The 23,161-nt window shown below is 40.4% G+C and overlaps 1 protein-coding gene across 1 annotated transcript; it reads right to left on the bottom strand.

Annotated features, from left to right (window-relative positions):
• Positions 1-2,612: 2,612 nt before the first annotated feature.
• Positions 2,613-16,098, bottom strand: DNTTIP2 (deoxynucleotidyltransferase terminal interacting protein 2). The gene is made up of 7 exons (XM_005894699.3): positions 15,942-16,098; positions 13,425-15,052; positions 11,986-12,124; positions 9,259-9,354; positions 8,019-8,183; positions 6,707-6,816; positions 2,613-4,988 (listed from the first exon to the last, which is right to left on the bottom strand). The coding sequence occupies exons 1-7, from the start codon at positions 16,011-16,013 to the stop codon at positions 4,895-4,897; spliced, it is 2,304 nt and encodes a 767-aa protein (XP_005894761.1). The 5' UTR covers positions 16,014-16,098; the 3' UTR covers positions 2,613-4,894.
• Positions 16,099-23,161: the final 7,063 nt, after the last annotated feature.

Raw genomic sequence — 23,161 nt, 5'->3', positions numbered from 1 at the left:
CCATGACTGCAGACTTCTCAGTTAAGCTGCAATTGAATGACTTAGGCCCCTGTCATCCCCTACCTTTCATAGAGAAAGCCTGGCTGAGGAAAGCCCAAACTCTGATTTCCCACTTCATTTGGAAGAGAGAATGATAGGCCTGCCCCCTAACAGGGCAAGAGAGACCGACTGCAGGTGGTTTCTGACCTGTTAATACATCAGCCCTGTTTATTTGTGAAAGTACAGCCTAATGGGTATCTTGGGCTCTCCTCAATCTGGTTAGCAACTCCTCTTCCCTTAGGAGGATTAACTAGGAAGGAGGCAGATGGAGAAGAGCAGGACATCCTAAATACTGTGCAGCGCCACACAAAAGGTATGGGTCATGTTTTGGTGTTCTAGCCAATTTCTATGCCGTTGTTTAGTCGCTAAGTCGTGTTCCACTCTTTTGTGACCCCATGGACTATAGCCCACCAGGCTCCTCCATTCATGGGATTCTCCAGGCAAGAATATTGGAGTGGGTTGCCATTTCTTACTCCAGGGGATCTTTTGACCCAGGGATCGAACCCATGTGTGAAAGGTGGTTGTTGAATCATGCAAAGACGCTGGGATTCTTGGCCCCCGGAGGAGAAGAATTCAACACGGGGCCAGAGACGAGGCTTGATCGCTCAGAGTTTTTGTGTAATAGTTTTATTAAAGTATAAAGGAGATAGCTTCTGACATAGGCATCAGAAGGGGGCAGAAAGAGTACCCCCCTGCTAGTCTTCAGCTGGATGTTATATAGTCACTAGCAGTCTATTAATAAAGGAATGTCTTAAGACTCAGAATGGCACCAGGCCCCTCACCCATAAGATGCATTTTGGGATAATCTTGGCACCAAATGGTTCATCTTGGGCCATAAAATGATTAACTTGAAGAAGGGCAGATCACCATACAAATAGTTTCATTTACATAAATTAGGGGAACAATATCTGAGTATAACATACTGGTTTGTCAAGTAGGTTCTGAGCCAAGAGGCGGAACTGACTTGAAGACAGAGTTTGGGGTAAATGCATAGTACATTAGCATAGCTTAAGACAAACATTTCCATAAGAGAAATATATTGGTTATCTCTAGGTTTGACAATAGTTAACTTCAGGTGAAACCAGGTGTCATTATGGCAACACAGTCTTTTAAGAGAAACCTACTTTTAAATTTGCCGCTTGAGAGAGATAAACATGTCTGACACTTGCAGGCTATTTTCTTCGTTTGGAGGCCTTCCTGCCTGTTACCCTCATGTGTCTCCTGCAGGCTGGAGGCGGGTTCTTTACTGCAGAGCCACTGGTGAAGCCCTTCTATGCTGTACTACCATTAAACTGAAGATAAATTTCAAGAATGTGTTAGGCCTTCTAGATCTGCTCAGCCGCCAGCTGAATGACCTCACCTGATACCATGTGGAGTACAAGCCATCTAGCCTAGCCCTGGCCGGCTGAATCATGAGACTGAGTAAAACAGTGGCTGTTTTGAATCACTGAGTCTTGGGGCAATTTGTTACACAGTGATAACGAATGAACACCTATCACCTGAACCTATAAGTTTCCCCTTTCTCGCAGCTGGTGTTCAGTGTTTATTGGTAACTTTACATTTCAGAACCACCTCCATAGTTAGCTAAACCCGCATTTCATAGTTTGAAACATTCCAACTCTGATAAAACACCGATCTGCTTAAGACAAGTCATGCTACTGACCCTGCTTCAGGGAAATAAATTATAATTTGAATGCATTCCATCTTCACTTTTAAACAATGAGACCTGAATTTTACATTCTAGTCAGATGCTTTGGGGAGTTTGTAATCATTTTGTTAATCCTAACTGCATGCTTTCAATAAGATGTAGTTGGTTATTCTAAACAGTAGTTGTCATTGAGAGACTGAACTGAATGAGCACCTGCACACATTCTAGAGATGGTACTGAAAATTTTTTCATGAGTTTTTCTTATATTTGCTATATTTAGAATGCAACCCCTTCAATTTATCCCAGTTGCTCAAAGTTTCATTAAATGTTTCTGTACAGGCTTTCTTCCTTTTAAAAGCCTGCTATTTATTCTCTGAACAGCCAAGCATGGCTTGTAGTCTGACAGCCTTGTTAGGGAACCCATGAGACATTTCCTCGGGTCTTAAAAAATAGGTATAATGGTTTTCTCTAAAGCAGTTGTTTTTAATCTCACGGCAGAACACTGAACAGAGCGGATTTTTGTGTTAAGATTCTAGGAAGCTGAGAACCTGCCTTCATCAACTGCTAGTTTTCTAATTTCTTCCATCTTCGTTTTCCTTTCCCTAATTTCCTTACTTTAGGAAAAACAATCCCCCCCGCCAAAAGAAACCAAAAACAAAACAATCAAAACTAGCATTGCAGACTATGTTTTTAATAAGTTGTCTTAAAAGCATTTCAGGGATCTTTCAGGAGCTCCTTAAGGTATTCTGAAGGCTCTTCTTTCATTACACTGTATCAGCATTTGGTACACTTTATAATGCTTTTGAGTTGAGAAGTCATAGTACTTCTGATAGTCATTAGCCTTCAAATAGCTCCAGTAAGTGAACTGAGTTTAGTTGACATAAGCCAAAGTCACTAAACCTGTTTCTCAATGGTTGTTTTGCTTAAAAAAAAAAAAACACAAGATAAATACATCCATTATTCAAACATAGATTTTTGTAGAAGCCTGAGGGCACTAAGAAACTTCCTTCTCATCTTTACCTAGATATACTTCTATACTGTGTTTTGAAGATTTTAACTTGTGAAGATCATATCTGAGATACAGCTATGGATCTTACCAGTTTTAATCCCTTAAAGAAAATGTTAATAAAGGTGACTTAAATTGACTTTCAGTTGAAGTATTTCAGTTTATTTCAGTATTTCACTGAATAAGGTATTTTACATTTGTTAACTCTTTACTTTGTTCCAAGTTATTTATGTGACTTAAAAAGATACATAAATAAAGGGACTTCCCTGGGGCTCCAATGGTAAAGACTCCATGCTCCCACTGCAGGGGGTGCAGGTTCGAAACCTGGTCAGGCAACTAAGATTCTGTATAATTTGCAGTGCAGCCAAAAAAAAAAAAAAAAAGACTGCAATATCCTGGAAAAAAAAGATTATTAGGTAAAAAACTAAGAAAATCTGAATAAAGTATAAACTTTAAAAAAAAAAACTAAAGAATCAATGGAGACAAAAAAAGAGCATGTTACAATTTAACTAAGTAAATCCAGTGGACCCCTGAAGAACACAGGTTTGAACTGGGTGGGTCCACTTATACATAGGTTTTCCAGTAAATCCATACTAACGTACTACATGTTCTGCAGGAGTTGACCAGTTGGTTCTCAGATGAAGAACCGTGGATATAGAGGACCTACTTTAAGTTTTTGACTTTTAGCTGCTTGGGGCTCAGAGCCCCTCACCCCTTTGTTCAAGGGTCAGCTATCTTCAGAATACATTTTGTGAGCACCTCTGACATGGGTTAGTGAGGCTGGCACCTAGGTTTAGTTCTCCTTATCACTGCTTCCCAATCTAGAAAGCTCAAATGCTGCCCTGTGTGGGAAGGATTGGAGATTTCCAATTTTGTGTTCCCTGTAAATGCACTACAGTGTCCGAAATATCTGTCATAACTGCAGTTTTGAATACCAGATAATTCAACCTATTCTAGCTTCATGAGTCAGAAACCAGCACGCAGGTTACAGACAGATAAAAAGTTGACCCATCCCCTTCAGCCTGAGAAAAAACTGGGTAAATTCTCAGTTGCACAGAGAAACACAATACAAAAGGGCCACCAGTTTTGAGTGTTCCAACACCCCAGCAGCATGAGTTGAAGAAACGTTCCGCTAAGAATGTCTCCTTCTGGAAGAATGTGTATGGGGTAAATGCTTCTTGATTTGATAGTTAATTCTCTCATAGCAGGTCCTTAACATAAAACTTAATACTCTTGAAATAAAAGCTTTACTATAAAAGAGAACAGATGCTTCCCTCACTCTGCCTATAAATGTCATTTAGTTTTATTACTAGGCTGCTTGTGATGCTAAGCAGTAAACACAAAATAGGAAGCTGCTTATTTACTGAAATCCCAAGAAAGCAGTTCGGCAGAAAACAGAGGTCCCGTGAATAACGACATAAAGGAAGCAATAAGCCACCAAGAAGCATGAATAGAAATGACTGGTGTTCCTTGGGTGTCATGAGTTGCTTAGCAAGGATGCATATTTCTGCCACTGGAGACTTTACCTCCTGGCCAAGTTAAAATTATTTGAATACTATTCACTGGAACACAACCCTGAATATGGATAAAAATCTATCTTACCTCCTGTTTCAGTTGCTAAGGAAAGAAAATAGCTCTCCTGCTTCTACCTTTAACCCAAACTTTCCAAGTAGTCTATCTTTTAAGTCCTTTTCATAGCTTCATTTAGTTCTTTGGTCATATATTAACATTCACACGCTCCAACACTTACAACATTTCTTTGATTTCAACTATGACTTTTACACTTGCAACAAGATCTCTGTATCCCAGCGTTACCAGTTTTCTGGATTTGAATGTGCAACTGACACAGGGCATCATCTCCCTATGTACACCTCTACATAATAATTACAGTATTGCTTATGTAGCTTTGAAAATACTTTAAATTTTTTGAATGTTAGCAAACTTTGTATTTTCTAAATATATTGATTGAGGTTCTTTTCCTTTTTACCCTCCTCAAAGGGTCTAAACATGAGTGGATCTTTTGTAGACACACCTATTTTTATTCCGGGTGGCATGTGACTGATTCTCTCTCAAATCAAATTTTAACGAGAAACCCCCCAATAGGGCCAGTCTATATTACTTTATGTGACAGTCGTGCTAATTTTTAAATTAGTAAATAAATAAAGAGGAGATGTACAATTTTGTGATTTGCTCGGTGAATCTTAATTACGGAACTTCTTCTTCTTTCGAAACTTCTTTCCTGCTGCATTTGCTGCCTTTTCAGCCATTATCTCTGAGTACTTCCTTCGGTTATATCTAAAAAGAAAAACCAAACCTTTAAGTTCTAAAGTATGACATACCAGACATTAGAAGTTAATGTAACTTTTTGGTGGTGGTTGGGGGGCAGAGGCGGGTGCGGGTGATGGGCAAGTGCTTCTAAATTTTTTTTTTTTTTGCATTTTCACTATCCATCACATCTGTACCAAGTTCCATCATGAATAAGAAGCCATACTAGGAGCTGGAGACAGAGCAGTGAACTAGCCAGCCATAGTCCCTGCCCTCAGAGCTTGTAGTCTAGTGAGAAAAAAGTGGCCATGGTAGAGGCAGGCTTTCGCAAACTTTGAACCACTAGAGACCCATGCTGTAATTTCTGAGACTGCTATCACGATTACAAAATGTAGGTCAATATATGAAGTAAGCAAAGACTCAATCACCTTGTACTCGACACCTCTGTGGGATAGAAAGAGACAAGCTTAAGAGATAGGAAAATGGGAGGAAATCTGACAGTTTGAACATGGGACTGAAGGGAGAAGGTGGCGTTAAGGACTTGCCCTAAGGGATGGAGGGCAATGCCATTCAGTCATGAGAAACAGGACACTGGGAGAGGACTAGAATGTATAGGAAGGATGAAGTCAGGAGACCCCAAGTTAGCTCTCAGAGGGGCTTATGAGATACTCATTAGATGTTCCTGAGGCAGCAGCAGGTTATGTGGCTCTGGACTCAGGAGAGATCCAGACTATACATACATTTGAAAGTCAACAGTATACAGATTAATACAACTTTGTGGGGATGAGATTTCCAGGGAGAGAGAAATAAGTGAGAAAAGAGCCTTGCTTATTTCTAAAAGTTTCACCATTACCTAGAATCATGAAAAAGTTTATATAACACTTGAATTAAATTTGTTTTCCATGCCTATATATTAACATAATTTTAAAAATCCCTGATAAATATTTTCACTTTTGCTATTAAACCAGTCTGGAAGTTCAGAAGTTTCTATATGAAGCATGCTTTTAAATCTATGCTATACACATACCTGCTTCAAGAACATTTAAACATACTTAACTGCCCCCATCTCGGGGGGAAAAAAATCCAGCTCCATTCACTAGCTGTGCCTCTTTTGTCTTGCTCACAACATCTCTTATTTCTTCAGTTCACTCTCAAGTACCGTCCAGTCTAGTTTCCTCCCCACCACTCCCCTAAAAAACTCCTGACAAGGTTACTGTGACGTCCACGTAGTAAATTCAGAGGAAGATCTTAGTTCTTAGCTCACTTGCATTCTCAGCAGCATTTATTCCTGTTAACCACTCCCTCTGGCTTTTCTACCTGCCTGTAACACTTTCTTTCCTTGACTTCTATGACACTGCTCTCCTGGTTTTCTTCCTGCCTCCCTGACTTCTTTCCTGGTCTCCTTTGTGGGTTCCTCCTCTAGTTAGTCTCATTTCCTTCTAAAGCAGTGGTTCTGAATCGAGAATGCTTTTGCACGCCAGGGAACATCTGAAAACGTTTGAAGACATTTTTGAATGTCATGAATTGGGACGGAGAGGAGTGCGCTACCAGCATCTAATGGGCAGACACCAGGGATGCTGTTAAAGATCCTACAGTGTAAAGTCCTCCCTAAGAATTATCCCACCCAATATACCTAATAGTTCTGTTGAGAAACTGTGCTAAAGCATTTAAAAATCATCTTGAATTTAAAGTTTTTGCACAATCTAAAGGAAAACATATATTATAAAGTGAAACATAAATTCCTTTACCTTCTGAACTCAGAATCAGCCAGCAGTTCCTCCACAATAGTTCTCTTCCTTTGTTTCTTGGGAACTCGTGAATGGTAGAAGTCAGCAGGATTGTCAACAATGGTTCCAATCTATGAATGAATGATTGAAATAAGTGATTGAAATAAGTCATGCAATACCTGAAAGTCAAGCTGTCGTCTTATCTCAGGGGAGCTCTAACAAAGTTTATTTATAGAAAGGAATGGAAAACACAGCTTATATTTTACCAGTATTAAAGTTAGTTTTGCCATTTCTTAAAAAAAAATCACTTATTCAACCTGCACTGGGTCCTACTGGTGACATTTCTTCATTAAAATTTTTGAGTAAAACTAAAATTCCTTCTATGTAAGTGCTAGACTGTAAATTCTTGATGAATAGTCTAAACAGAAGAAAAATGGGACAGATAAAAATAACACCTTTTTAGTTTTCCAATTTAACAAGATACACACATTCTACTATATACCTGTTAGATCTCCTAGGTTATCATAAATGCTGCCAGCTTAGAACCTTCTTACTGAACACTTGGCATTTGTTCATACATTCAACCAAGTAAAATATACAATGTTTGCTATGTGCCAGGAACTGGGCCAGGGTTAGGGAAACAAAGAGTATCTGGTCCCTGCTAGTGAGTGGCCAGTTTTATAGAAGATCCAAAGAGACACGGCTAAAAATGAAAGCATAACCTAGTATTATCTTGAACAAAACACTCTAGATTCTCTGAAAACAAAGTGGCCAATTCTACCAAATTCACAAGGATGACATTTTCGCTTGGACTTGTATGGCTAAAATTTCACCAAGCAGACATGGCACAGCCAAACACTAAAGTGAGAATGACTAGGCCAGCCAGTGCATATCCCGAGAAGACTGAGCAGCCGAGTGTGTTGGAGCTTAGAGGGCTATGTGACCAAAATAAGGATTAGTGAACTGGTGTGGGTGCAGATTGTAAAGGGCTACATCATAGGATAGAGATTCTATCCTACAGGTTATAAAGAATCACTGGTGGTATTACTGAATATCTTGATACCACTGAGGTGTATCATTAATACACGGTACACCCATCTTACAGGTTCCACATTCACAGAGCTCATCTGGAAACCTAGTTACCATTTGGAACACTGTATTTTGATGAGGAAAGCCATTACAGGCTGATGGCTATCTGAACTGGGTTCTGGCCATTATATGGTCCAAGCAGATATACACTGTAAATACACATTTAAGAGGAAACAAGTCACTGTAGTGTTTTCCAGACTAAAATCCTCACAACATCACTACCATTACTCTGTTTGCTTTATACCTGGAAGTACTTAGGGAAGCCATCTCTATCATTTTTCTTGTAAAACCTTTTTGGGTCCATGCTAGCTCTCATCTTCAGTGCTTTGAGATCATTTTTCAGTTCATCTGTCAGTTCTGGCGCTTTCATACCAAACCATCCATCACCTGCTGTTTTTTGTCGCTCTTGCTGAAATTCAAAATTTCAAAAACAATTAGAAAATTCTCATTTTTAATAAGTAGTGTTTAACTACACCTCATTTCAATATTATGAAGAAAATTTCATGAATTAAAACCAAGTAAGGTTACTTAACAGGAATGTATATGTTAGTCTCCAGATACACCTTTCATAAAATGAATTAAATGACAAAAATCCATTTCTCTCGATACGTTAGACACAGCACTATCAGTGTCATAAATGACGGCTCCTTAAAATTAATTTTGTATCTCAGTAAGAACTGCTGACTTGTTGGGAGAATAGCCGACAATGTCGATGTTTTATTGTCTGAGATATCCTACAAGAGGTAAAGTATAAAAACATTCTTACATCTGGAGCCTTTCTATAAACATTTAACATTTTTATTCAGTCATCCAGTTGTCTCTTAAAAGTTACTCTCTCCAACATGCCCAGAATTTGTATTATTTCTAAAATTCAAAATCTTTCTGTTTTTTGGAAAATTTACAGCAAGTTATTTGCTCCATTTCATTGTTTTGTTCATCAGCAAATATTAGTGTTTACCACCTGCCAGGGTGCTCTGGTCATATCAGTGACATTACTGGAGCACCATCCTCAAATTTCCTTGTGTACCATCCATAATTTCTTTATGCTTACTAGTTGAAATGGAAGTAGTCCCCTGTTTTTTACTCAAGAAATTCCTTGCTCTCATTTGGCAGACTAAATAGGCTGGTGTTTTTAGCTGGTGACATTACTTCAAGAGCCAGCAACAGAGTTCCCAGCCTTCTGTGACCAGTACCTATAAGCCACGACACAGTATGGTGTGGACAGTGACCACGTATGCTGGCTGCCACTGTTTTTAATGAAGGGAAAAAAGAGCTGTATCCAAGTGCACCAATCGCTGCACTTTCACTTCGTGAAAATTTACATGAAATGTGTTTATGAAACCATATTTTATGGGCTCTTAATTACCTGTGATAATTTTCTTTGGAAACATATATTTTAATTGTACAACCATGTTAGACAAGCTGAATATATATATATATAGTCAAACACATTAAATGCTCTAAGTAAGAATCACTGTACTTACTCTGCGTTTTTTCTGAAGTTTATATTTTGATTCACTATATGGTGGGACACAGTAGTTTTTTTCAAATTCAGGAGTAATGACAGTTTTCTGCAGAAGCTACAAATATATTAAACTGGTTTTAAAATAATGTCAAAATGTCAACATTTTTGCCTTAAAAAGGAAACATCTCCCACACTGATGACTCCAGATACATTAACCTTCTTTATAGACAGAAATACTACTGCAAAGTTGTTCCTGTTCTTAAATCTATAAATTATATAAAAATAAAAATGCTTTAGGAGACAAACTGAAGGGTTATTTTAGGGTATCTTTAAAATTAATATTCATTCAAATTTCTTTTTCTAATTTGAATTTGCACACACCAGACATACATTAATGTGTCCACTCGCATTTCATTGGTTTGCAACCAGCCACCTGCACCAACCAATTGGAAAACAAAGACAACAGAAACAATGCTATAGTGTTCTGGAACTTCCTGAAAAAACAAACAAAAAAACACCTGACTAGCCTAAGTTCTTTTGATGTTGACAGAACAGCTTTATGTGATCTGAGACCAGCTAGACTTCTGATAAGAACAGCAGTATAGATTTTGATTAAACAACACATGCTTTTAATGGTACACCAATTAAATCATACCATCAAGCAAATCTGCTTTTTGCAACTCAACAACATATCAAAGATGTTCTTTCAATGTCAATTCATACAAAGATCAACTTCATTCATAGCTGTTATGCACAATTTTTCTTGATATTTAGTTTGAGTCTCTATTAAATTTTTTTCCATTAAATATTATAAACATCATCTCTGAATACTTGTGATTATTTCTGTAAAACAGATTCCAAAACGTGTCGTTTAAATTTTGATAGGTACCACTAAATTGCCTTGAATCCAAGTAGTATAAACTCCTACCAGAAGGTAATCAGTACCTTTTTTTTTTTTTTTTAACATAGCTAACACTGGTGATTATCTCTGTGTTTTGTCAGTGGTACCTCATGAATGTTTCCATTTGCTGCTGATCATCCTTTTGTGTGTTTTTTTTAGCTGTGTATAAGTCTTCTTCCGTGGAACGCCTGCATCTGTTTGGGGTCGGGGTGGGGGGGGCGGGCGGTGTTCTTTTTTATTTTTATACAAGGTTGTGTTCTTATTAATTTGAAGAATTATATTCTGTATCTTAGTGGTATTAAACCCATGGCCTTTTACTTACCTTTGTTTAGATGTTTTTAATTGCCTAAGTTTAAAAACTTTAGTCAAATCTGTTATCTTTTACTAAATGTCTTCTGCATTTTTTGATTACTTGCCTAGGGTAATTAAATACTGTCTTAATACTGTGTATGTGACTAAAAGGAACCTCAGACTCATTAGTCATTTCCCTAGAACAAGAACTAAAGACAGTTCACAAAACTGTTAGCCCGCAAAACAGTTCACAGGAACGTAGCAAATGTTAACTTGGTCAATAACATTTGCAATTATTAAATCCTCAATTCAAATTTAGGACTAGAAGTTGCTGCGTAGCACAGTAGTGGTCTAGACTTTCCTATCAGTCAGAGAAGAATGCATGACATTTATTTTATAGGTTATTAAGAGCTGGTTGTGTATCAAGTACTATAGTAGGGTTTAGAGTGGTTCTCAACTGAGAGCAACTGGCAATGTCTGAAGACATTCTGAGGTGGGGGGCATGAACTGGTAGAGATGGATGCTATTGGCACCTATGGGGTAGAGGCTGGGATGCTGCTAAACATTCTACAACACACACGACATCTTCCCACAACAAATAATTATCCAGCCCAAACGTCAGCTTTGCTAAGGTTGAGAAATCCTGTTTTTTTCCAGTGCTAAGAACACAGCAGGCAGACAGAGCCAGATGGAACAGAGGCACCTTGAAAGGCTCTGCGGAACCACTCAAGGACTTAAACAGGAGAGTATCATGGTCAGATGGTATTTTGTGTTTTTAAAATGAGAAATCTAGCAAGACCATTGAGGACGGCTTGAAGAAGAGGAGGCCAATGCAGTGGTCTAGACAAAAAGTAAAACAGATGTCACTAGTCAGTGACAGTGGGGTGGAAAGGAGGGAGCGGAATATTAATAGAAAGTATATGAGCACTGTCCTTTAAGCTTAGTTACTGATTACAAAAGAGAAATAGATTTTGGTGTTATTAACCAGGATAAATAATACAAGAGGAGAAGCTGGTTCAGGCAAGGAGGAAGAGAAGGGCAATTAGTGAAGTCAAGTGCCTGAATGCATCTGAATGAACAAAGAATAGGCACCTGAGTTTAAAGACCTGTGTAGGCTGCAAGACTAGGAAATACTACAGATTTAGGAGGAAGCCATTCAAGGTGGCAGCAGAAACTGAAGGCTTGTGTAAGGTTACCTAACGTGTAATTTCCTTCTAGAAATATATATACAGTTTAATGTCTATGAGCACATATGCTTTTTCCCGGTGGGGTTAATGGGTACTCACAGCTTTCAGATTTTTAACAGAGTCCAAAGCAGTGAGGAACGAAAAATATAACAAGAAAAAACGAAAAAAACTCTGGGATCATAACTGGTGCTTGCCAGAAGAAGAACACTGACCCTACATTAGTTTTCAAATACCACCTTTGGCTGGGATTTTATGATAAAAGAAAAAAGGAGCACAGTAGGCTAATGTGGTTTCACTGCAGGAAAACTAGTCTCTTACCAAGGACTAATCATCTCTAGAAGTGACTGGTGAGTTCTGTGCAGCTTACCTCATCTTTCCTTTTCTCTTTCATCTGTGTTAGGGTTCTCTTGTTCAACTGTACCTTGTCTGCATTGAAATTAATATACAAACCACCCAGCTCCTTAATATTCAGTCCAGTATCTATGCTGCTGCTCATCAACTTCAGACTGAAAGAGAAATGATCACTTTTAAGTGATTAAGAAATAATCTTTAGATCATTTAGCAATTCAAAATGAAAACTGAGACTTTTCATTTAGAAGAAATTATAGGATAAATAATGAATTAAGCCTTTTGAGAGCACATCCAAATTTATTCCCCAAATTTTCTTAAAAGAGGATTAAGGCCATATTATATGTCAACAGACTTCATACACGTATTTTACAAGGAAAGAGTTACAGAAAAAAGGAAATACATCTGGCATTTAGCTCAACTTCATATGTAGGTAGTAAATTAATAAATGTCCATATTTTTCCATCTCAAAAGCCAATGAGACAGGGCCTTTTTCTCTTTACTTCTAAGTTATCCAAACTTGGAATTTTTTCCTGAGTATTTAAGGACATTTAGTAGTGCCTCTAAATCAGTGAGTTTTAAACAACAGTGAGCATCTGTATTTTCCACCAGAGCTTAAAAAAAATGTAACTGTCATACCCTAGATCCACCAAATCAGAATCTTCAGCAGTTGGCTTCGGCTTCTGCCATATTTATGTAATTACTAAAGTCTTTTTTTATAAGTACACTTATATAAACACTTGGACTTAGTTTCTTCCCTAATTATTCATATAAACTGAGCAGTTTAAAGTTCCCATAAACAACCTCTATTCAATTACAGTGCCTTGGCAGTGATTCTCAACCCTGAGTGTATGTTACAGTTATCCTGGGGAAAGGGTGTGGCTCCTAAAAAAATCAGTACACCTGAGACTAGTCTCGGAGATTCCACTGGTTTACAGTGAAGACTGGGCATCTGTTAACGTACAGTTCCTTCCAAGGATACCTGTATTTTCAGTGGATAGACTGCCACCAAAGGCCTGTGCCTGGGAAAAACAAATTTGGAAAACAGAAAAACTAAAGAAACCGCCTCCAAAGACTGCTTTTTAATGGCAGTACATGGGATTATAGGTTACTATTTTTCTCAGTTTTCCTCTATTTTTCAATTTCTCTACAATCAACATGCATAAAAAAGCCAAGTTACCTTCCTTCCCTTTTGTATGTTGCTCTTAATAATCATGCAAGAAAATCTTAACAGATCATTTTTAATATACCATCAAACGGAATACTTTTAGCTCTCACCAGTGGGAAAAATATGACTAACAAAGGCACCCACATAAACAAGGGAAACCCTGACAGATAAAGAACCCAAAGCAGTACTTTTTTTCAGTTCCTATGCTTTGTAATATTTCTATGGTAAATTATTGCCACTTGAAGCACATATCAAAAGCTTACTTTAAAAAAATAAAAGATAAAACTTACAGTTTAGATTTTGTGTTACTTAGCAAGTTGTCTTCATCACTAAACTCATTATCTTTATTTCTGTCATGGTCTGATAGTTCTTCTTCACTTTCTTCCTCTTCCTCCTCCTCCTCCTCCTCCTCAGTGGCAACCTCACCTGCCTTGTCTTCTTCATCCAAGTAAAAATTTTTATCAGCACTCAACCCGGGAGTAGTGTCAATCACAAACAATGCATTGTCATGTGACAGATTTTCTGAGTCTCCATTTAGGGACTCTTTGTTACCATTATTTTCAACAAAACACACGGTGTCCTCTTCATTCTCACTGTGTTCAGACTGTTGGCTTTCATCACTGCTGAGAACTAACAAAACAGAATCATCTTTATCCTGAGTTGTGTTGAACTCAAGATTACTTGGTTTGGTATCACTCTCAGAATCTACCTCCTTTTCTTTGCTCATGTCTTCACTAACACCTATAACTGTGCACTCTTCATCACTATCACTATAACTACCGTCACCAGGTTCTGAGCAGTCACTTGTTTTTATGGCATTCTTTCTCTCTTCATTCCATCTGTCCATTTCCACAACTGCAAATGTCTGAGCTAACGATTTCATCACAGCCTCATGGTTCAGAGTTGAAGACTCTGATGTGGTTTTGTCACTTTCAGGGGTTGAATGCCTTTGAGAAACTAACTGCTGAAGGCCAGTATCCTGAAATTCAGAAAGATTCAACTGAGAGTTCTTCTCATTACCTTCTTTTCCCCCATCTATTATTTTTTTGGCTTCTTCATCTAAACTTTTACAATTCTGCTTTGTTATTTCTTTGAGAGGTGAAATACTGTCCTGCTTTTCCTCTCTTATGGTAAAATTTCGGGTTTTTTTCACTGCTAGTTTTTTTCCTGAAATTCCAAAGAAGGAATCATCAGGGTCATTATAAATTTCATTATTAGAGAAATTTGGCTTATTTATCTGAGAAAGTGATCTTGCTAGTAAACGAGAAGTTCGTCTGTTAACTGAATCCTCTAAATTCACAGGTGTATGTATGATTTCCTTCTCATTTTCCAGTACAATCTTAGTAGTATTCTCCTCAGTTTGTGCCTGTAATTTCCTTTGCATACTCCTTGTTGTTCTCCTAGTTGCAATTCCAGAAAATGAAATGTCTGAGCATGATGACTCAGCATCAGAAATAACTTCCACATGGGATTCTTGCTTTGGCTCTCTTTGGGATTTAGCCTTACTTCTTCTGGTTGTTATTTCTGTGGGAGGCATAATTCTAGAAATACCTGAAACATGTGAGTCTGCTTCAGAGACTTCTTCTTCAGTATGAGACTCACTCACCCGAGTTATTTTCAGCCTTTTCCTTACACTAGAAACTGGGGTGCCTGCAACTAAGATCTGTCTTCTCCTAGTTACTCTGAACACAGGATCCTGGACCTCAGGCACAGAAGAACAATCTGACTCTGCTTCAGAGATCTCGCCATCCGTCGCAGGTTTGTTCATTTCTGGTAATGAGCCTGTAGTTCCACTCTTCCTGGTTTTAGGAGCTGGACTTCGTTCCGGAGTGGTCTGTGATTCAGTAGTATTTGGGTTATCAGGTGAAGACCCCTTCCTGCCTTTTGGGTGCACGTGAAGTCTTGTGACAGCAGAATTCTGTAAGCCAATTACACTGTAATTTAGGTAGGGCTGGGACAAGGGCAAAGTGAATGAGGCACTCCCTTCAAAAGCAAATTTTAAGGGGGCACTGGAAAAACTCAGTAAACAAAATTAATGTAAAATAATAACTACCATCACCACCCACAATTAAAAGAATCAATAGCTAGATACTGGATCTGACTTCGCATTTGTAGGTCCTGCCTCACTAGAGTCACCTCAGTCCTGACTTCAGGAAACAAATAACTGCAAATAAAAATCTTCCTCATGCAAGGTCACAAATGCTTGGTGGACCTACATTCCGACACACATTCAGGAAAAGAACATTCCGACACACATTCAGGAAAAGAACAAAGAAACCAACGATGTGTTCAGGAAAACACGCCAATGAAATTACTTTTCATATCTACGTGGACTAATACTCCCTTCGCTTCATCGCAGCATCAGAGGCAGCAGACAATTAGCACCACTGAATTACGAGGTGACGTCACCGCGGTCCTCTCCCCTCCAGAAGGAAGTGCTGTCGAGGCACAGTCAGTCTTCCCACGTGAAAACGGTGCCTTCTCCAATCCACGATTGGCGGCCGAAATTAATCCTCCGTTAGCAGTAAGGTTAAAAAGCGAGCAGTGCATCTGCATTACGGAGCTGAACTACGCAAATCAAGTTACCTAATCTATAACCTGCCAAACATTACCTTAAAAGATCCCAATGTGGTCTTTAGAAGCTACAGGCTTAGAGAGGAGCCTGGTATGCAGAAGCGCGCCGCCAGTCCTGGCTTTTCTGCCGTTCCTTCCCCAAGGCTCCACTGGACCCCTGCACCGCCCACCTTTCTCAGCACTGCTCTGCGAAGCAGTTAGAAGAAATGAGGGAGACTTTCGAGTTTTCCTACCTTCTGCCGCAAGCTTTCAACTGACGTGGCTTCGTTCCCGGCCTGAGGCCGCGCAGACCTAGTAACCACCATCTTCCCGGCGTGTGGCTCCCGCAGCCTCCCTCTGGTCCCGCGACCCGGAAGTACGTCAGAGATGCGCCTCACTCGCGTTTCCCGCGAGAATCTCGGAACTCAAGAGAATCTCGTGCCGCCTCGGCCACTCAGACCTCAGTTCAGTCCAGTCACTCAGTCGTGTCCGACTCTTTGCGACACCATGAGTCGCAGCACGTCAGGTCTCCCTGTCCATCACCAACTCCCGGAGTTCACTCAGACTCACGTCCATCGAGTCAGTGATGCCATCCAGCCATCTCATCCTCTGTCGTCCCCTTCTCCTCCTGCCCCCAATCCCTCCCAGCATCAGAGTCTTTTCCAATGAGTCAACTCTTCGCATGAGGTGGCCAAAGTACTGGAGTTTCAGCTTTAGCATCAGTCCTTCCAAAGAAATCCCAGGGCTGATCTCCTTGCAGTCCAAGGTACTCAAGAGCCTTCTCCAACGGACCTAGGTCAAGGCAATCCGAGCCGGGATTCCGAAGGGCTCGGTTTTAGAGTTCAGTACAGTGCGGGACTCCCATGGATGGAGGAGCCTGGGAGCTGCAGTCAATGGGGTTACTAAGAGACGGACGCGACTGAGACATCACTTTCACTTTCATGCATTTTAGAAGGAAATGGCAACCCACTCCAGTGTTCTTGCCTGGAGAATCCCAGGGACGGGGGAGCCTGGTGGGCTGCCATCTATGGGGGTCGCACAGAGTTGGACACGACTGAAGTGACTTAGCAGCAGCAACAGTGCGGGACTTCGCTGGTGGCTCAGACGGTGAAGCGTCTACCGTCTGAGAATGCGGGAGACCTGGGTTCAATCCCTGGGTCGGCAAGATCTCCTGGAGAAGGAAATGGCACCCCACTCCAGTACTCTTGCCTGGAAAATCCCATGGACGGAGGAGCCTGGTAGGCTACACTCCGTGGGGTCGCAAAGAGTCGGACACGACTGAGCGACTTCACTCACTTGCACTCACTCACAGTGCGGTAGATGACAGCCCAGGCTGGTGCAGGGAGAGACCTTCCCGCAATGATCTAGGGCCCTTGTCCCCATTACACCCGAATGGATTCGAAAATAGCATCATGTGCCCACTACCTCTATCCTCTCGTTTGTTCAGCAAAAGACTTAATGTAGCCATGGTTATGGCCAAAGGAGACGTTTGCATTATTTATCGCTCCTCCTACTCCTGCTCCTAAGTCGCTTCAGTCGTGTCCGACTCTGTGCGACCCCAGAGACGGCAGCCCACCAGGCTCCCCCGTCCCAACACCTTAAAAAAACAAAAACATTCCCCCGCCCCCAACACACTCTTGTATTACGTGTGAAGTCAAATAAAATAAAAGCCCTAGTTAGGGTAAAAGATGTGTCTGCTAAATGCCCAGGAACTCGACTAGTTAGGAAGGAAGCTATATAATTTAAAGGTGAGATGGTGAGTAGGGATGGGGAATAAGCAGAATAGAAGAATGTTAAATTGCAAAGGAGATTTTTTTAAAAAAGATTTTTATTTTCAGTGAAAGAAAGAGAATGACCAGAACCAGGAAAAGCTTTTTGATTTTTCCTTCAGAATGGAGAAAGAAGAGCTAGAATATATTTGAGGGCAATGGATGAAGACGTAAACAGATGTTGGCGATGAGAACGCGCGCCTCATTGTTATCTTTTCTCTCCTACTTTATAACAGAAAACTACTTTTTTTTTTTTTGCCTTAAAGTCACGAAGTACAGAATTTTCAGTGGGCACACTGCCCTCAGCTAAATAACTCCTCTCACAGTTTTATTTGCAGACAGATACGGCTGTTTGAGCTAATTACAGACCATTAAGTGTTGGGTAGTTCTCTGCTGCTGCTGCTGCATGGCTTCAGTCCTGTCCGACTCTGCGCGACCCCATAGACGGCAGCCCACCAGGCTCCCCCGTCCCTGGGATTCTCCAGGCAAGAACACTGGAGTGGGCTGCCATTTCCTTCTCCAATGCATGGAAGTGAAAAGTGAAAGTGAAGTTGCTCAGTCATGTCCGACTCTTCACGACCCCATGGACTGCAGCCTAACAGGTTCCTGCATCCATGGGAGTTTCTAGGCAAGAGTACTGGAGTGGGGTGCCACTGCCTTCTCCGGGGTAGTTCTCTAGAGACCTCTTAAAAGAGGAGGTTCTCCTTGCCTTTAACTTCATTCCACTCCCTGGAGAGTCATGTTCCCTGGTTTTCAAGCAGCAATCTTGTGCCATGAAGAGGAGAGCCATGCTTTAAGGATCGCAGAGCAGTGACAAAAACGTTTCTGACAAATTGGGGAACTGCCGTATCAGTTGTTGCAGTCACTCAGTCGTGTCCAACTCTTTGTGACCCCATGAATTGGAGCACGCCAGGCTTCCCTTTCACTGCTGCTGCTGCCAAGTCGCTTCAGTCGTGTCCGACTCTGTGCGACCCCATAGACGGCAGCCCACCAGGCTCCCCGTCCCTGGGATTCTCCAGGCAAGAACACTGGAGTGGGTTGCCATTTCCTTCTCCAATGCATGAAAGTGAAAAGTCAAAGTGAAGTCGCTTAGTCGTGTCCAACTCTTAGCGACTCCATGGACTGCAGCCTACCAGGCTCCTCTGTCCATGGGATTTTCCAGGCAAGAGTACTGGAGTGGGGTGCCATTGCCTTCTCCCTTCACTACTGTCTCCCAGTTTGCACAAACTCACATCCAGTGATGCCACCCAACCGTCTCATCCTGTCACCCCCTTCTCCTCCTGCCCTCAGTCTTTCCCAGCATCAGGGTCTTTTCCAGTAAGTCAGCTCTTTGCATCATGTGGCCAAAGTATTGGAGTTTCAGCTTCAGCATTAGTTCTTCCAATGAATATGCTGATTTCCTTTAGGATGGACTGGTTTGATCTCCTTGCTGTCCAAGGGACTCTCAAGAGTAGTCTCAGCACCAAAGTTTGAAAGCATCAGTTCTTCAGTGCTCAGACTTTATGGTCTTGTTCATGACTACTGGAAAAACCATAGCTTTGACTATACAGACCTATGCTGGCAAAGTTATATCTCTGCTTTTTAATATACTGTCTAGGTTTCTCATAGCTTTTCTTCCAAGAAGCAAGTGTCTTATTCTAAACAGACTAATTTTAGAGCTGTTTCACCTGAGAGAAACATCTCTCACTTTAAACCACTGTTTTTTTGGGATTTTCTGTTTTGCAGCTGAGCCTAATCCCAGCTAAAGAATGGAATTTTTTAAAAAACTGGAGCTGGAGCTACAGAGGAATGTTCCTTCCTTTGAGGCAAGAGGGAAAAGTTGATAATTGAAGCAGAGAGGAGACTGTAAATGCAGGGGAATTAAAGTGGAGAGAAAAGGAGGGGATCTGAGAGAACATCAATCTATGTAAGTTGGAGTAGGTAAGAAAGAACAGAAGACATGCTAAATTTGAAGAGATGGGATGGGGTAGAGGAAGGAAGGTGAAGCAACAAGGTGGGTAATGGAGATCAAAGCAGCAGAAGACAACAGCTTCAATTACAGTAATCAGTAGTTCAGTTCAGTCACTCAGTCGTGTCCGACCCTATGACCCCATGAATCACAGCACGCCAGGCCTCCCTGTCCATCACCAACTCCCGGAGTTCACTCAAACTCATGTCCATCCAGTCGGTGATGCTATCCAGCCATCTCATCCTCTGTCGTCCCCTTCTCCTCCTGCCCCCAATCCCCCCCAGCATCAGAGTCTTTTCCAATAAGTCAACTCTTCGCATGAGGTGGCCAAAATACTGGAGTTTCAGCTTTAGCATCAGTCCTTCCAAAGAACACCCAGGACTGATCTCCTTTAGGATGGACTGGCTGGATTTCCTTGCAGTCCAAAGGACTCTCAAGAGTCTTCTCCAATACCACAGTTCAAAAGCATCAATTCTTTGGCGCTCAGTTTTCTTCACAGTCCAACTCTCACATCCATACATGACCAATGGAAAAACCATAGCCTTGACTAGACGGACCTTTGTTGGCAAAGTAATGTCTCTGCTTTTGAATATGTTGTCTAGGTTGGTCATAACTTTCCTTCCAAGGAGTAAGCGTCTTTTAATTTCATGGCTGCAGTCACCATCTGCAGTGATTTTGGAGCCCCCCAAAATAAAGTCTGACACTGTTTCCACTGTTTCCCCATCTATTTCCCATGAAGTGATGGGACCAGATGCCATGATGTTAGTTTTCTGAATGTTAAGCTTTAAGCCAACTTTTTCACTCTCCTCTTTCACTTTCATCAAGAGGCTTTTTAGTTCCTAATCAGTAGAGCACTTACTATATGCTGGTACTACATGCATTAACTCATTTAATATATACTTATGTACACCATTTAATATATATGACCACTTTAACATGAACAAATGCATGAAAATAGAAATTAAGATCACAGGAGTTGTGTAGAAAATTGGGAGAATATTATTAATATATAACCAGTGTGTACTATTCACTTACAAGCATGGCCCCTTTAAAATGAAAAAGCAAAACGCTCCCAAGTATTTAGAATCTAAAAAGTTCAAGAACAAAAATAAAATACTAAGATTAAAATGTCAGTACATATTAGTAATATAAGAAGACTGGACTGGTCTGCTGATCAGGGGCAAAACTGTGAAGTATTCTATTTGAACTGAACATGTCTGCCATGTTTCCCCATCTCTGCCTTCTTTACCTGCTCTCTTCTTTTCCCAAAGTGGATTTTGGGAAGATACAGTAAATATAAAAACACAGTAATTATTACTCAGGCCTAAAGGGAAACTCCCCCATAATATTTTACTAACTAAAAATCTTATAGGGTTGAATCTCTTGCAGGAATTTTAACCAAAAGGTAAGAGTTCAGTTCAGTTCAGTCGCTCAGTCGTGTCCGACTCTTTGCAACCCCATGGACTGCAGCACTCCAGTCCTCCCTGTCCATCACCAACTCCCCGAGTTTACCCAAACTCATGTCCACTGAGTCAGTGATGCCATCCAACCATCTCATCCTCTGTTGTCCCCTTCTTCTCCTGCCCTCAATCTTTCCCAGCATCAGGGTCTTTTCCAATGAGAATTTTAGTGCATATGCCTAAAAATACATACTATTCATGGTCACTTTACATTACTACATACAAAATATTACTTTTAAATTAAGTTTGGTAAGATGGTCTCCATTGATCCTATCCTCTGGTCTTCATGCCCTTAAGTATGGGCTAGACCTAGTTTCTTATAATGAAAACAACCTAACAAAAGTGATGGGTGTCACTTTCAAGATGAGATTACAAAAAAGGCTGGCTTCTCTCTTGTACTTTCTCACTCACTCATTCTGTTGGAAGCTAGTAATTGGTTGCTATGAGCTGCCCTATAGAGACGGCCATGTGGCAAGGAAGTGAGGAAGGCCCCTGGCTTATAGCCAGAAAGGAAACTGAGTCCAGTTAACAACCTCATGAGCAAGCTTGGAAGGAGACCAACCTCAATCAAGCACACAGAGGAGACTGGAGTCCCAGATGATGGGGACTGCAACATTTTGAGAGGCCTTGAGGTATCCAGGTGCAGCAATAGATAATACAGTCAATACTGTCTGTTCTAAAAATTTCATGTAAAGGAAATAATGTACTTTCATGTCCAGCTTCTTTCACTCAGCCTATTACCGAGACTCATCCATATTACTGTGTATGAAAGTGAAAGGGAAGTCGCTCAGTCCTGTCTACCCTGTGGACTGTAGCCTACCAGGCTCCTCTGTCCATGGGATTTTCCAGGCAAGAATACTGGAGTGGGTTGCCATTTCCTTCTCCAGGGGATCTTCCCAACACAGGGATCGAACCTGGGTCTCCGCATGGTAGGCAGACGTTTTACCTTCTGAGCCACCATGGAATTCCAAAGTACTATAGATATTGGTATATGTCTTTTTCAGATATATGATTTCTCTTGTATGGATGTGAAAGTTGGACTGTGAAGAAGGCTGAGCACTGAACTGATGCTTTTGAACTGTGGTGTTGGAGAAGACTCTTGAGAGTACCTTGGACTGCAAGGAGATCCAACCAGTCCATTCTAAAGGAGATCAGCCCTGGGATTTCTTTGGAAGGAATGATGCTAAAGCTGAAACTCCAGTACTGTGGCCACCTCATGCGAAGAGTTGACTCATTGGAAAAGACTCTGATGCTGGGAGGGATTGGGGGCAAGAGGAGAAGGGGACAACAGAGGATGAGATGGCTGGATGGCATCACTGACTCGATGGATGTGAGTCTCAGTGAACTCTGGGAGTTGGTGATGGACAGGGAGGCGTGGCGTGCTGCGATTCATGGGGTCACAAAGAGTCAGACACGACTGAGTGACTGAACTGATCTGATCTGAAACACCTAGGAGTGGAGTTGCTGGGTCACATGGTACATTTTGTAAGAAATCTAGTAATTTTTCATAGTAGTTGTACCATTTTACTGGACCATGTGAGAGTTGCTTCCTCTACATCCTTGCCACTACTTGCTACTGTCTTTAAAAATTTTAGGTACTTTGGTGATATTTCATTATGGTTTTAATTGGCATTTCCCTGATGACTAATGATGTTGAACATCTTATATGTTCTTACTGAGTATTCATGTCTTCTTTGGGGGAAAAAAAATCTGTCCTAAATTTTGCCTAATTTTTCTTGGGTTGTCTTAAACTGTAAGAAGTTCTTTAAACACTCTGGATGCAAGATCCTTATCAAATGTATGATTTTCAAGTATCTTATCCTGTTTTTAGGTTGCCTTTTGACTTTCTTAATGGTGTTTTGACTTTCTTGATGGAGGTTTGAAGTTTTTAAAAAAATTTATTGAAGTGCAGTAGATTTACAATTTTGTATTTTTACTATACAGCAAAGTTATTGTTTTATATATACACACACACATTCTTTTTATATTTTTTTCCATTATGGCTTATCTTGAATGCTGTTTTTGAAGTTCAACTTAAAAAAATTTATGTCCAATTTATTTTTCATAAGATTTATTGCATATATTTCATTGAGTCTGTGGCTCACATTTTCATTTTCTTGACAGTATATTTTTAAGAACGTAAGATTTTAATTTTGATTAAATCTGGTTATTGATATTTTCCTTTATGGTTACTTTTTTGGTGTTATTAGAAAACTCATAAGCCAGTTTTCATTTTCTTGCTTTATTCTAATTCCACACATATCAAAATGAATCAAATATTTCAAATGAAAAAAGAG

Source organism: Bos mutus, chromosome 3 (genome assembly GCF_027580195.1).
Source record: "Bos mutus isolate GX-2022 chromosome 3, NWIPB_WYAK_1.1, whole genome shotgun sequence".
Lineage (NCBI taxonomy): Eukaryota > Metazoa > Chordata > Mammalia > Artiodactyla > Bovidae > Bos > Bos mutus.
This window is presented reverse-complemented; position numbering and strand designations above follow the sequence as displayed.

Excerpts from the sequence above, each read along its gene's own strand:
- DNTTIP2 (XM_005894699.3), bottom strand. The coding sequence starts at position 16,013 with ATGGTGGTTACTAGGTCTGCGCGGCCTCAGGCCGGGAACGAAGCCACG. Across the intron at positions 12,125-13,424 it reads AGTAACACAAAATCTAAACT|TCTGAAGTTGATGAGCAGCA; the intron begins GTAAGTTTTATC and ends TTTCTCTTTCAG. Across the intron at positions 8,184-9,258 it reads AACTTCAGAAAAAACGCAGA|CAAGAGCGACAAAAAACAGC; the intron begins GTAAGTACAGTG and ends TTTGAATTTCAG.